Below are 13,481 nucleotides of genomic sequence, written 5' to 3' on the forward strand. Positions count from 1 at the left end.
GAGAGGGTGTTTAGGAGATGCCACCTCGCCCTCGAAGACCTGAAAGAAACGGTCAGCCAGGAAGGATGTCAGCCATTCTAGGGCTGCGTCCGACACACCCATGTCCGCCAGACGTTGTAAAAGCGTGACATGGTTAACTGTGTCGAACGCAGCGCTTAGATCTAATAAGATAATGGCGACCTTTCCACCCTGGTCCAACACAGTTCTAGCTTCCTCCGTTACCGCTAAGAGAGCGGTTTCAGTTCCATGTCGAGGGCGAAACCCTGTTTGGGAGGCACGCAGGAGACCATTTGATTCCAAATGGCTCATCAAGATGTCGTTTACGTGCCTCTCCAGTAGTTTACTCAGCCAAGGGAGCAAAGAGATAGGGCGGTAATTCGCTAGGTTGTTCTGGTCCAGGTTGGGCTTCTTCAACAGAGCCCTCACCATTGCGCACTTCCATGACGGAGGTACGGATTTTGTGGTGATAGAGGTGTTGAGGACGTCCAGTATGACCGGGCAAATTATGTCCACTACCTTAAGAAGGGTCTGGGGGGATGCTGAGTCACTGGGTGAGCCAGAAGTGATCTGAGGGATAAGTCTATCCAGAGTAGGCAGATCTAAGAGAGGAATGGTATTTAGCTGGCAAGGAGTAGCAGTGGATAGGAAGGGGAAGGAAGAGGGGTCCGGGGTGCTGTCAGCTTCTCCAAAAGAACAGTATATAGTCTGAATCTTTTAAAAACTATAAAACTATAAAACTATAAAAATTAAAAACCCATGTTAAAAATATTATTAAAAACACAGCATAAATTCATAAATAAATGAAATAAAACAAATAGTTTCCATTACAAATAAATAATTAACAATGTACATAATTAATTATCAAATAATCAATAAAAACATTAACAAATAATTAAATAATATATAATTTCAATTACTTCCTACCCTATTCCTCTACAAAAGCAATAACCTGCTCCTAAAATATAAACTGTTAGCAAAAGTAAAAACATTTAAATATACATTAAAATAAAAAATATAAATTTAAATAATATAATAGCAATTTAACAATTCAACAATTTAAATAATTACTAATCAATTACATGTTAATTTATTTACAATAACAATTAATTAACCTGAAAAATAAGTTAATTATAATGTAATTACATTCTCATCAGTTCCCCTACATACCCAACAACCTGCTACTAAAATATACATTAATCTCAAAAATAGTAAATTAAACAAAATAAACATGAAACTGTTTTCATAGTTATAATCAAATAACTATTTAATGCACAATAAATATGAATTCATATTAAAATTAAATTAATTATAATTTAAATACCTTCCCACCCTATACTCCTTAAACCCAATAACCTGCTAGAAAATAATAAATGACTAATTAATTTAAAAACAAATCACACATTTAAAACTACAAACTATATTTTAAATAAATGACTACAAATATGCAAACACCTAACAAAATATATGCACACACATATAATAAATTAATGAAGAAACAATATTTATTACAACTATATTAAAGAAAACTGTTTCCATACAACCTCATTCTTAAAAATTATATTATATGTACCAAACCCCCCAAAAAACAATATTCTTACCTTAGATATTTTGTTAGTGATGGTATTTGGACAAAATATTCATGTCCCATGATATTTTTTAATCGATCTTTGTGCGATTCACCATACTGATTAAGCACAGGACTCAGCTGTTTAGCCAGGAGATGTTACAACATTTATTTCATTAAGGTGAGCCAATTCTCACAAATGTTGCTTCGAAATATTATTCTACAGTATGATATGCATTAGAAATATTTGACAACTGTGTTAAATACTGCTTACTACTCTGATTCATTAACATGAATATATGAGAGAGCCTCTGCTGTAGAACACAAAAAGTCATTTAACTGTAATTACAGCTCACTAGTATTGGTATCTTTAATAGCTTCACATGCAGCCCACCATTTTCCCTATTCAGATGCCGGTTTATCATTATCTTTTCAAACTAGTACTTTAGTAATCTGAATGGAGGAATTCTCCTTTGGAGAGTTCAGTGCACTCACCTCATTGCCTGAGGTTCTCGTCTTTTCTAATGAGGTGCTTGCCTTATTAAAGGGACTTTTGTCAGTGTGAGACTACCAGCTCGATAATGCGGAATGATTTGAGTATGTGGATCCATGAAAGTTACCAACACTGGAGAACTATAGTTACTTTCTTCTTACTTTGGAAATCTGGTGCAAAAATACTTACTCCCACAGTTATCTTTTCTTAGGTATCCTAAATGCACTGTCCTCAGAAATACCAATCAATGCAAAAGTTTGTCATTTTGGATGGATGAATACCGCATTAGTATACTCGAGTGCCTTGGAATGGACTAAGGCGCTGAGAGGACACATTATAGAGAGAATTTCTAAACGTATTTGTTTTCAACAATAATACAGGTATACAAATTTGCTTAGGTCTGTAGTTCTTTATTCTGTAAATATATGAGCCATAGAAAAAATGTGCTATTTCCTGCCATTCCACTAATTTTCTCCTCGCTCAGGTTTAGAGACCTGCTTTGTCTTGTTCATTTCCAACACCTATTTAGTAAACTGAATTTATTACCTTCTCCACTTCGTTTTGCACCACACATGCCCCCATTTTTTCTTTTTACTTGAAGCATTTTCAAATTGGCTTAATATTTTCAAGTAGTTCAGAACTGTCCTCTTAATTTCATTACCCATTATCCTAATATTGAAAGGTTCATAAGTCATCTGTTCTTTTAAATATGCAATTTAATAGTTGTGCCTCTCAGATGGGCCTTGAGGGCCGACTCCTGAATGAATGTGTGAATTAGGTGCTCACATAAAACTGGTATACGCTTTTTAGATTTCCTGGAAGTCAGCAGCAAGTTTGCAAAAGGTCTCCAACCAGATCAGGCAACTTTGAAATTTAAAAGTATTTATTTAATATATTTGATCTCATCTTTAAGCCAGTTTGTTTATGGAAAAGCTTTCCAAATGTGCTAATCAGGTTTGCAGATGAGTCTAGAGAAATCTGCGATTGAGTTGCCTACATATTGCAAGGGGTAGGCAAAGGCAATATTTGGGATTTGAGAGCTCTGCGTCACTTTTGCACAACATAAAGTGGTACACGTGTGCAACAGGGATCTCATAAAGATGTATGAAGCCACACAAAACCTGTGGCTTTCAGTGGCCTCATAAATCATTAGTAAGGCCATGCAACACCCTTGGAATCTGACGCAGCCCCAGATTTACAAAGTGATGTAAACCTAGGGAAGTGGTGCCAAATCCGCACGCCTCCTGTGGTGAGGCATAACGAGGAGAAATATGTTTATTTCTCCTCCTTTTTTCCTCTTTCCATGTATGATGTACTCTGCAGCACACACAGGAGCATAGCTTGGTCAGTAAGATTAGGGGTGGGGGGGGTGAGCCTCAGATTTTCTAACAATCAGACTGGCATATACATTTTCAATACATTATATAAGAAGCTGGGTGTGTGAGAGGGGCATAATGGGCAGTGCAAAGGGAGAGGAATGCGGATTGGTAGGAATATTAAGAGAGAAAACACAATATTTTGTAAACTAACCAATATTTTGAGGACTTTCAAAACAGAGAGGGAGAGAGTGTGTGTGTGTTTTTGTCTGTGCGTATGTAAGCATCCCTGGTGAAAAACAATCCTGCCTGCAACAGAGGCACCGTTGCACCATAGTGTAAGGGTGCCTATGTGCCGAAACGGCACCAGTGCAGGCAGAAAGGGCAGGAATGCACCGTATTGCTGAAAGACAGTGCATTTCTGCCTTTAACTTTGGCATTGAACAGCACAGCAAGGTGCTTTGCTGTGCTGCCTACGCCAACATTCCATAAAGGAGGCCATTAGTGTTTACATCCACGTTCCTGTGAGTTGTTTCGCATTTTCTCCGAATCTGCTTCAACGTATGCTGTACTGCCCATAGACAGGCTCTCTCAAAGAGTCTTTCAAACACAGTGGCGGCCGCTATTTACTTGAGGTGGCAGGGTGGGGTCAGCTGAAGGGGGGGGGGGGGGGGGGGTTGTAAATCAATATAAATAATTTAAAAAAAACATTTACCTTCAGGCCGGCCACCTGGCCGGCTGCCGCCTCTCAGTCCGCTCGCCGCCTGGTCTCGCTCCTCGGAAGCAGGATCCAGGAAGCATTCAGGCTCCTGACTCCCCTAGCCAATCATAACACTGCAATGCAGCGTTGTGATTGCTTTGAGCGCCGTGGTTCGGTGCTCAGATGGGGAATGAGGGCCTGGGCATGTTCTGCACCCAGGCTGTAATGCTGGCCAAACATTTAAGCGCACTTTTGAGTGGAGCAACCACTCCCCCTCCTGTCCCCTCCTCTGACAGTCCAGCCCCACCCCAGGAAACGGAAAACTAAAATGATAATAACACTAGGTATTATCATTTTAGTTTTTCTTTAACTGCAGCGCGCGGAGCAGTGGGGCGACGATCGTCCACTTTAGCGGAGCACCTTGAACATTGGTGGAGGAGCCGCCACTGTTCAAACAAGCCAAAGACTTTGAAATACTGCTATACTTCTAATGAGACTATCACTGCAGGTTCTCTTTTGTATCAATGTCACATTCCAGTCTTTTTATTTCACTTAAATATAATTTCTTTCTTTTAGATTTAACCCTGGAAATTTTCAACAAATGCGTGAAAACACAACGAATCATGCCTCTTGAGAATCTGAGAAACTTTGTTCCACTCTACAACGGGGACCTCCACGAGCTTAAAGTCACAAGTTCCAGAACTAGTTTGAGCCCCCTAAAGTTCCAAAGGATGACCCTGTCTGACAATGATGAGCTTGGGCAGCTGGCCCTAAAGGCCCCGGAAAACACCCCGAAAAAGGCATGGATCCCTCTGGAAAACCCCACTGGTAATGGAACCAGGACCTCCTCCAACAAGTTCATCTACAGAACAGTCATGTCCCTTTCCCAAGGACACTTGTCTGAAATCATCAGTGCAGCTTCAGTACCCCAGCCAGTAAAATCCAAAGTAAAGGGTGATTCATCAATCGATAATTCTTGCAAAGACACCAAACCTGGGTTAGTGTTTGAGGACCATGAATTGAGTGTCAGTCCTAACCGTGGGAAAGGCAAAACTGCTTCCCTTAGTCCTCAGCGCAACCGAACTAAGGACAACGCGTCACCGCCTCTGATGGGAAAGAGATACAACACCATGGTCAAGAGCAATGAGATGATCTATCCCCTCCATCTTCAGATGAAAGCACCTAATACGAATAAGACCGCAGGACCATTGAACCTTGCAAATCCTTGCGATATCAAAGAGCTGGCTCCAACGAAAACAACTGAGGATGTGGCGGCTACTAGCTGTCCTAAGGAAAACAGTGCGGCTGCCCATGAGATAGCACCCAAGTCCCAAAGTAGCTTGTAGGAACCACCTCCTGAGAGGTGTGCTTTCAATATGTGGTGTCATCGTATAAACCAAGCAAATTCCTTGAGCTGTGGTGCAATTGCACAGTTTTATCAAAATGCCCCTTCATTTCACAGGGCTCACAAAAACTCCCATCCCAGCGTGATGTGTGTAGAAAAAATGGTACAATTGTAAACACTTATAGTACACCTGCGTGTTGTGCACGAAGCCTTCACATATCATCTTGCCAAACCTCAATCACGTTAGAAATGTTTGCTCATGAGAAAATCTTCCTTCCTTTCAAACCAAATCATGCATGCTCTCTAAAGAATTTGCTTTTATATCTGTGAAGAAATTGTTTTCTTCATGGAAATTGTTTTCTTCATTGTGCTTACAACCCTCCATTGAACTTTGACCCTTATTTAGAATTTGGAGGATGGTATACTCTGTGAAAACATTGTGGATATACCATTCGCTGTATTACAAGTGTCATACGCCAAATGCACTTGTAATACGGAGGATGGGATATCAGCCACTTTTGTGATAGAGTATCTTGTCCACATCCAGTTCTACGTCTGTCCTCAAAAATGATTGCTTGTCCCCTTGTGTGAATGGTTATTGTCCAGACATTATCCAGGCATGAGGTAGTGTCATATGTACGGTGGACATAAATTTGACATGTACCTCACTCTGCCACATCACCATCTGCCTCTAGAAATGCTGTATTTTCAAAGACTTCCTGGTCTCCTGCAACCCAGCCTGGGTTTCTAAAGTGCTGCATGCCTTTCCTCCATTTACCTTTCGCACCCCAATGTGTTGAAGGAATGCATCGATGTAGTTTAGTTGAAACCCGCTGATTAATTACCTTATTTCATTCCAAAATATTGTACATCACGATCCTTACTCCACTCACAGTTTAATCAGCTTATATTCACACATCTAGATAAGACCTATGTCATGGTACTATCCATCATTACCTGATTCACTCCTCTGCCTTGAGGTGGCTTTCCTCAGAATTTGGTGTGGGTTGTGCAGACAGGTTCATAAAGTCACGGAAACCATTACCCAAATGTGTATAATAATACTCGTTCTTATATTACAGTCAGAAGACTGACCTGTATCTTCATGCATGACAGAAAGGGCCTAGTATTACCCAAATGAAAAGTAATTGTTTGCTTGGGTATGAAAAGTTGAAAGTTTGTACTTTCAAGATTTAACCTGGCCTCTGACTGACAGGTAGCACACAAATGTCTGCAGCGGTCACTCAACTAACTAAATTATTGTCCAATGTGTACCATTTGTTGTGGTTGTTTAGAAGTGCTTTAATATCCTGGATAGTTCCTTGAGGCTTTCCCCTGAAGACTTTACTGAAACAGAGCTGGCTCTGAACATAAAAGCCTAATCAGTTAGCTTCCCTCTGCCCATCTCAGAGATATTTCATTTATAAAAACACATTCTACAATCGTGTTATGCTAAGTTATGTCATGTGATTGTAATTTGTTTAATGCACATTCTGCCATTGGTATAACTTTGCACCACTCTCAACACTCAGTGCCTTTCCAACTGATTCTGAGGTTACATCAGAGACTAGAGTCTGAATCAGCTTGAGATAAGGTGTTATGGGTCTTGTTTGTTCATATTCTCATTTAGGTTGTTAGATGTTATTCTACCCGCTATTGGCATTTGATTTTGGTCTTTGAGGGATAGGGGTGGACTGTTTTGCTAGATGTTTATTCATCATCTAGGTCTATCAACATGCACATTGTCTCCTAGACTACACATTTGTTCATGGAGATTTTTAGAATTAATTGTTATTGAGTAGTTTGATAGCCAGCTATATAGCATATCAGATTTATGTTAAGAGTACTGCCTAATATGTTCTTTTCAGGTTCAGAGATGGGTGGTAATGGCGCATCCAAACAAAAGATGACAAATGTCTTGTCCTCCCATCCATTGGTTTCCCAGCTTCATTTAAAAGTGAGGGAACCGCTGTCTTTCAGATGGGGAATCCTCCTCTGACAAAAATGATCGCCCTCCCATCTGTACAAGATTATGACATCATAGAAACCACCCTATTTAGGGCAGCAACTCCACCATAATTTCTGACAGCTTTTCACTTCAAGACCTCTATGTGTTCCATCATGGTCTCAGACGGGACCATTTTTAAAATGACTCCCATGCACTGGAAAATCTTTGGGTATTTCAGGGATAGTTCCTGTTTATTTTCCAAAAATAAACCGCCACTTTGTGGGATTTTGTTTTTAAAAAGAAAAAAAAACTTGACCAATTTGTCATGTCACCTTGGCATGGCTGCCAATAGATAGAGGGAAGTTCTGCCAAAAATGCTCACTCTGTGCCAGCAGAAGCTACTTTGCCGAAAATTCCTCTCCATATGGGTAAATAACTGTAAACAAGATGGGCCAGACAGTGCTTGACTGACAGAGGTGGGCCTTAGCTGACCGAGCAACTTAAATGCCACCCCCTCCCCCCAAAATAATTAGGGCTTTAATGTGTGATGTATGTGTTATTGTGATTGCAATTACAGCCAACTACATTGTATATGTCTGCTTTGTTGGACTTATGCGAGTTGATCGCTGTAATGTGCTCTGATTGAAGATAGAACATATTTTTGTAGCCACATGATAGCTATCTATATGGCATATTTGGAATGTGTTGCGTGTTTAGTACGTTCTGTTGGGATTTTTGTTTTTGGGAGGAGACCACTTCACTCCAGGTCATTAAGGCTACTGTTTTCCGTACGGAAATATTCACCAAAACATCCTTATCTTTAGGTTGGATAATCTAATTGTTCAAAATAAGCAAAAGAAAAATGCATTAATTTAGTATGTGAAAGTCAACTACTGGAGCCTGTGTCCGTAATGTCCTGGAGGAAGTAGGTCACCCTAGTTCTTTGTTTTGTAGTGGTTAGTGCTGCTGTAAACAAACCGATTGTATATATTGGATGCATTAGATGTATGAAATAAGTTGTGTTTGATAAGTTGCCTTGGTTACTGGTGTGCCCTGTGCAAAAAATGCAGACATTACATGGGGTGGGCGGAATCTGCACCATTGGCAGATTTTGGTCACTTCAGATTACTCTTTCATGCAGAGTTGTGGGCAAATTACCCAAGACGCCACCAGGCGGAATTTGTCTCCCACAAAGCTCCCAAAAATGCGAGCTGGCAAGCGAGATTCCGCGTCCCCTAGCGTGATTTTCTAACGCAGGCGATCTCGAGCAGTCATGATCAGAGGGCTGCCGTCCAAGTAGATTTGTTGTTGCTCCAGTAAATTGTCTACTCCAGTCAGCAAAATCTATTCGAATGGCTGTGTGCTCTTGCACTACGCATGGTGCAGTTCGCGCTAATTTTCAGCACTGCTCGCACTATGTCGCAAATTTTTATGTAAGCCTGCGGAATTCCACGGAGTGAAACGCCGCTAGTTCCGCCGACCCATAGACATTACACAATATAGTGCTGCTTACAAAAGATGGCTATCAGGACATTATAGTGAATTTTGAATGCAAACACATAGCACTTTTCTCTGGAGGGTTGTCACTATGTTGATGTGATGATGATGAAGAAAGAGATTTATCAAGCACTTATAATCACCTGGGACAATATCCTGGTTCTAATAGGATTGAGGTAACTATTCTTAAGAGAATTATAGATCCAAAATTGGGTTTGTGAAAACATGAGTTTTAAGGACCTTTCTAACCAGTAATTGATTCTCAATCGAGTACAGTGACATGGGAAGGGAATTCCAAACATTGGCTGCCAAGTAGGAAAAGGCATGGGCAGCTTGTTGAGTCTTTCTAATGTTTGGAATCTTAAGAAGTTTACTGCCCGATCAATGGAAATGTCATGTGGGATGAATTTCACTTGCAAAAACGTGAGTGCCAGAGTTGTGAAAAGCCCTAAGAACTATGCACATGGATTTAAAAGCAGGAAAAGACAGGTAGGCCTGGCAACTATTATATATACTGCGAGATGTGGCCATATTTAGACAAGTAGAATATTTATCACACTGTGACTGTTGGATGTCAACAAGATGATGGAGAAAGGTTTTGGGAACACCAAAAAAGAGGACATTATAGTTGTCCACATAAGCCACAATCACTACTAGTTGTCAAGAAATTTTAACCAAGAATAGGATACTTTTTTAGACGTTTTAGATGGTAAAAAACAAGATGTAGAGATGCTGTTGACTTGTGAAGTGAAATAAAGAGAGCAGTCAAACCAAAGTTTAAGATACTTCTGAGACAGGAATTGAATGAGGGCCTAGATCTGTTGGTCACATTGACATGGCATCAGTAGTTGTGTTATTGCCAACATTCAAGATCTTGGTTTTGTCAATGTTAACTTCAAAGACATTTTTTGTCATCCAAAAAACCACTTCAAGAAGAGCATTGCAAAAGGCTGTGAGTGTAAGCGAGGAATTTTGATGGAGGCAAACTAACATCTGGATGTTGTCTGTGTTGGTAATGAATATGAAACCAAAAGATTGAATGGGTCTTGCAATGGAAGCTAGATATGTTTTAAAAGGACTAAGGGATGAGCCTTGTGGCACCCCAGACAAGATAACCTTTAAAGCAGAAGTAAACAGGCAGAGGGTGAGAGGATCCAGCTATGGAACAGATCTCTGAAGCCTGATTAATAAAGGCAGTATAATAGAATCACATGAGAAACGTGTCAATAGCTGATGACAGATCTAACAAAGTGAATGCGACATTGCCTTCTCGATCTGTCAGCGGATAAAAAGGATAATACTTAATTGGAAGAAGGTGTATTCTGTACTGTGTAAAGATTGAAAACTGGCTTGGTAGTATCTAATACATTTTCAGGTTCCAAGAAATGTATGACATACCTGCCCACTTACAAACTAATGCCACCATGTGAGGAGGGGGCCGGAACTTGTAGGAGGGGGGGGGGCTCGTGCTGAGAGCTACTTAAGAGGTACTCTGCCCCTCACCCAGCCCACCTCCCCCTGTGCTTCTCCCAGAAAAATAAAACCAAATGGTCATTGAGGCTGTCACCGATGTCCTGGGGTGATTCACTCCTTTTAATGAACATTGGCTGCTTACATCCTCCAAAACGACCTGGAAATCTATTGTTTACAGTGGTTTCAGCTCATTTTCCCTGCCACTGTGTGATTTCGGCTCCTCACCCGGTGACAGTGAGAAGGAAGTTGGACTCATGTGACACATGGAAGCACCATGTGAGTTGGCAGGTATGGTATGAGTTGTGAAGACCTTAAAGGACAATGACAGTTGAGAGATCCTATAGTTTCCTGGGTCAGAGGGTCAGCCTTTGGCCCTGTGAGAACTTATTTTGCCATTGTTTGTTTCCTAAAGGATGTACTAGAAACTTACACTAGGGAGGAGTCACAGATCTGAGTAACAATACAAATGATGCTTAGAGATTCTGCATGCACAATGTGGGCAGGGTACAGATCTATTGGGAAGCCTGTTTTTAGTGTTAGGAACGAGTGGGATCTTTTGTCCTGTGTAAGGAGGTAAAGTTGGAGATAACAGTTGGCATTGGAGGAGAGTTTTGAGGTAACCAAATCTGTGAACTAGAGGATAGACAAAGAGTTGTGAATTCGACTGATTTTAACAAAAAAGGATGATAGCGACACATAGTGATTCTGTTGAAGAGGTTGTTGGGCTACAGCAGTCAGGATTGTCAATAGAAAGTATTGAACATCTCCTTTGCAGAATTTGAGGAATTGCTTATTTTATTGGTGTAAAAAGTAGGCCCGGATGTAATTTCAAATACACCAGGAGTAATCAGAATATTTTCAGTAATTTTGCATTACTCTTTGACATGGAATTACCGATATGTGATAACTCCTGCTTGCGTAATTAAGAGTAATTTTGCATAGAAAAATCCTACCACAAGAGCATATTTAGCAAGTTCAAGTGGCTACTCATGCTTGCTCTTCGTGTTCTGCTGCAATAAGCGCTATTTCTTAGCGTACAATGCATAGTTGCATCCATTTTGGACACAAAAATAAATTTTGCACTAGCAAAATAGCGCTAAATGCTGGGAGTAACTGGAGAAAAATGTTATCCTAAGAGCACATTTAGCGAGTTACTGCTTGCGCTTGCTGTCTGTGTTTTGTTGCATTCTGTGCTATTTCTGAGCAAAATATTTATTCTCGCACCCATTTTGGATGCTAAGAAATAGTGATAAATGCAGAATTATCCTTTTCTCATAATTATTCGTAATCTCGTGGAATTTCTAGGTAATTTTGCATGATTATGCTACACTGAATTACGCTAGTTACGCTCACCCCTAGTAAAAAGCATCTCAGGATCAGTGGACTAAATCCTTGAAGGATCACAAATTGGATTGATATGCAGCTCGGGCACATGTGGAATTGGAAGTCCTCCAAAACTTTTCAGTTCTTTTTTCACATAAGCTTAGCCCCTCTCAGTTCATGACTATACCAGAAAACAAAACAGTGGCGGTTCAAATTTGTGGTGGCAGAAAGTGAAACTAATTTCTCTAGTCTGAGAGAGATCCAAGAATCAAATTGGCAAATGGCCCCTGGGAGATAAGTGGTAAAAGCTGGTTTAGATTGTTCCAGGGACTGCGGGAAACTATTTGCGTATAGTTGGTGGACAAGAGTGTATATTTCTTGTGGGTTGCTCTTGGAAGAGGAATATAAAAAGGAAAGATGGAATGGTTAGACCAAGCAAGGGGACTTACTGAATCATGTGATGTAGCATTAATATTAGAAAAAGGTAAATTGAATATATCACCCACTTAGTTGGTCAGGCTGTGCACCAGGGAGGCCCAGAGATATGCAGGACTTTAGGACATCACCTGAAAATCAAGGTGTCTCCATCCAGTGCTGTTTAGAGAGGTCCTCCCAGCCGTGAATTACAAGGAGATCAGAAAAGCTCAGTTTTCTCAAACAAAATTATATATGAAATGCAGAGAGCTACTCAGTTTCCAGTCAAGACATTTGTGTTGTGCACCCTTGTGATGGACACTGGCTGGTGACATTTGAAAGTAGTGGGGCGTAAACTTTGTCGGAGTGCACCGCGGCGAGTGAGCGAGCCCGAACATCTTAAGCTTCTCCCCCGAGAAAATTTTGAAAAAGAGTGGGTAAATGGTGCATTTTCAAGCAAATTTGAGAAGCAAGAAGCAATAGTGAAAGTTCAGTTATTACATTAATAAAGGGATGTCATATTTCCCTCTGCCTTTCCACTAAGTCTGTAAAGAATTATCCCGGAGGTAAGTTTGAGTACTTCCCCTTTTTCCTTTTATCTGTCTCCTAGTACAAAGGTAGCGATTAAGATTTTAATATATATTAAAACTTTCCATCCGTAAACTCCCTTCTTTTCTTTCCTACCCTATATTCGAACATCCTCTGGAAGGTGAATTCCTGTTAGTGCAACAGGCCTACTGTCAAGCAAGCTTTCAAACCACAAGCAATTTAAAGATATAAGAAAGGTCTGGATCTAGGAAAAACAGAATACAGTTGTCAGGATACAATGCACTGAAGAGCAGGAAGCCCTGAGGAGCAAACGAGTGTGAGGTGTGTTTGAATAGCAAATGACTCCAACTTCCTGCCATGCTGTGTATAGATGTTTATATATATGTGCCTTTTGGAAATGTAGTTGACCACTGCGAAGGCCTAAGTTCCTGTAACGCTCATTATATCTGCACATGATTGGAAAATGTGCTTTGGCACCTCTGGAGACCCAATAGCTTCTTTGTACTGAAACTTCCCCAAAAAATGTCTCTTTTACAATGAAGGAAAACATTATGATAAATTTGTGCCAAAGCAACAAACACCATCAAATCAGGCAAAGCTATAAAAATGCAGAGAATAAAGGGGCATATTATCAAGGGGGTTTATCTCCGCTTTTTTGGCTTTAAAAGCCAAGAAAGCGGAGATAAAATTATCTCCCTATTACCTAGCTGTAGCTAACACCAGTTAGCGACAGCTAGTAGGAGATAGCGACCATATTGGGCCCCACTTTGCATGTCAGTGATATTTATCACTAATGACATGCAAAGTGGGCGTGCCAAGATGTTAGCGACTGGAAACAGTCGCTAACATCGCTATCTCC

The 13,481-nt window shown here is 40.4% G+C and overlaps 1 protein-coding gene across 1 annotated transcript in view; it reads left to right on the plus strand.

The window, feature by feature from the left end:
• Nucleotides 1–13,237, plus strand: part of TTLL10 (tubulin tyrosine ligase like 10) — a 389,096-nt gene extending 375,859 nt beyond the window's left edge. The window contains exon 12 of the mRNA XM_078642368.1: nucleotides 4,650–13,237. Within this exon, the coding sequence (XP_078498494.1) occupies nucleotides 4,650–5,419 (770 nt within the window). The 3' untranslated portion in view covers nucleotides 5,420–13,237. The remainder of the gene's footprint in view (nucleotides 1–4,649) is intronic.
• Nucleotides 13,238–13,481: the final 244 nt, after the last annotated feature.

Source organism: Lissotriton helveticus, chromosome 5_1 (genome assembly GCF_964261635.1).
Source record: "Lissotriton helveticus chromosome 5_1, aLisHel1.1, whole genome shotgun sequence".
In the NCBI taxonomy this organism is placed as follows: Eukaryota; Metazoa; Chordata; class Amphibia; order Caudata; family Salamandridae; genus Lissotriton; species Lissotriton helveticus.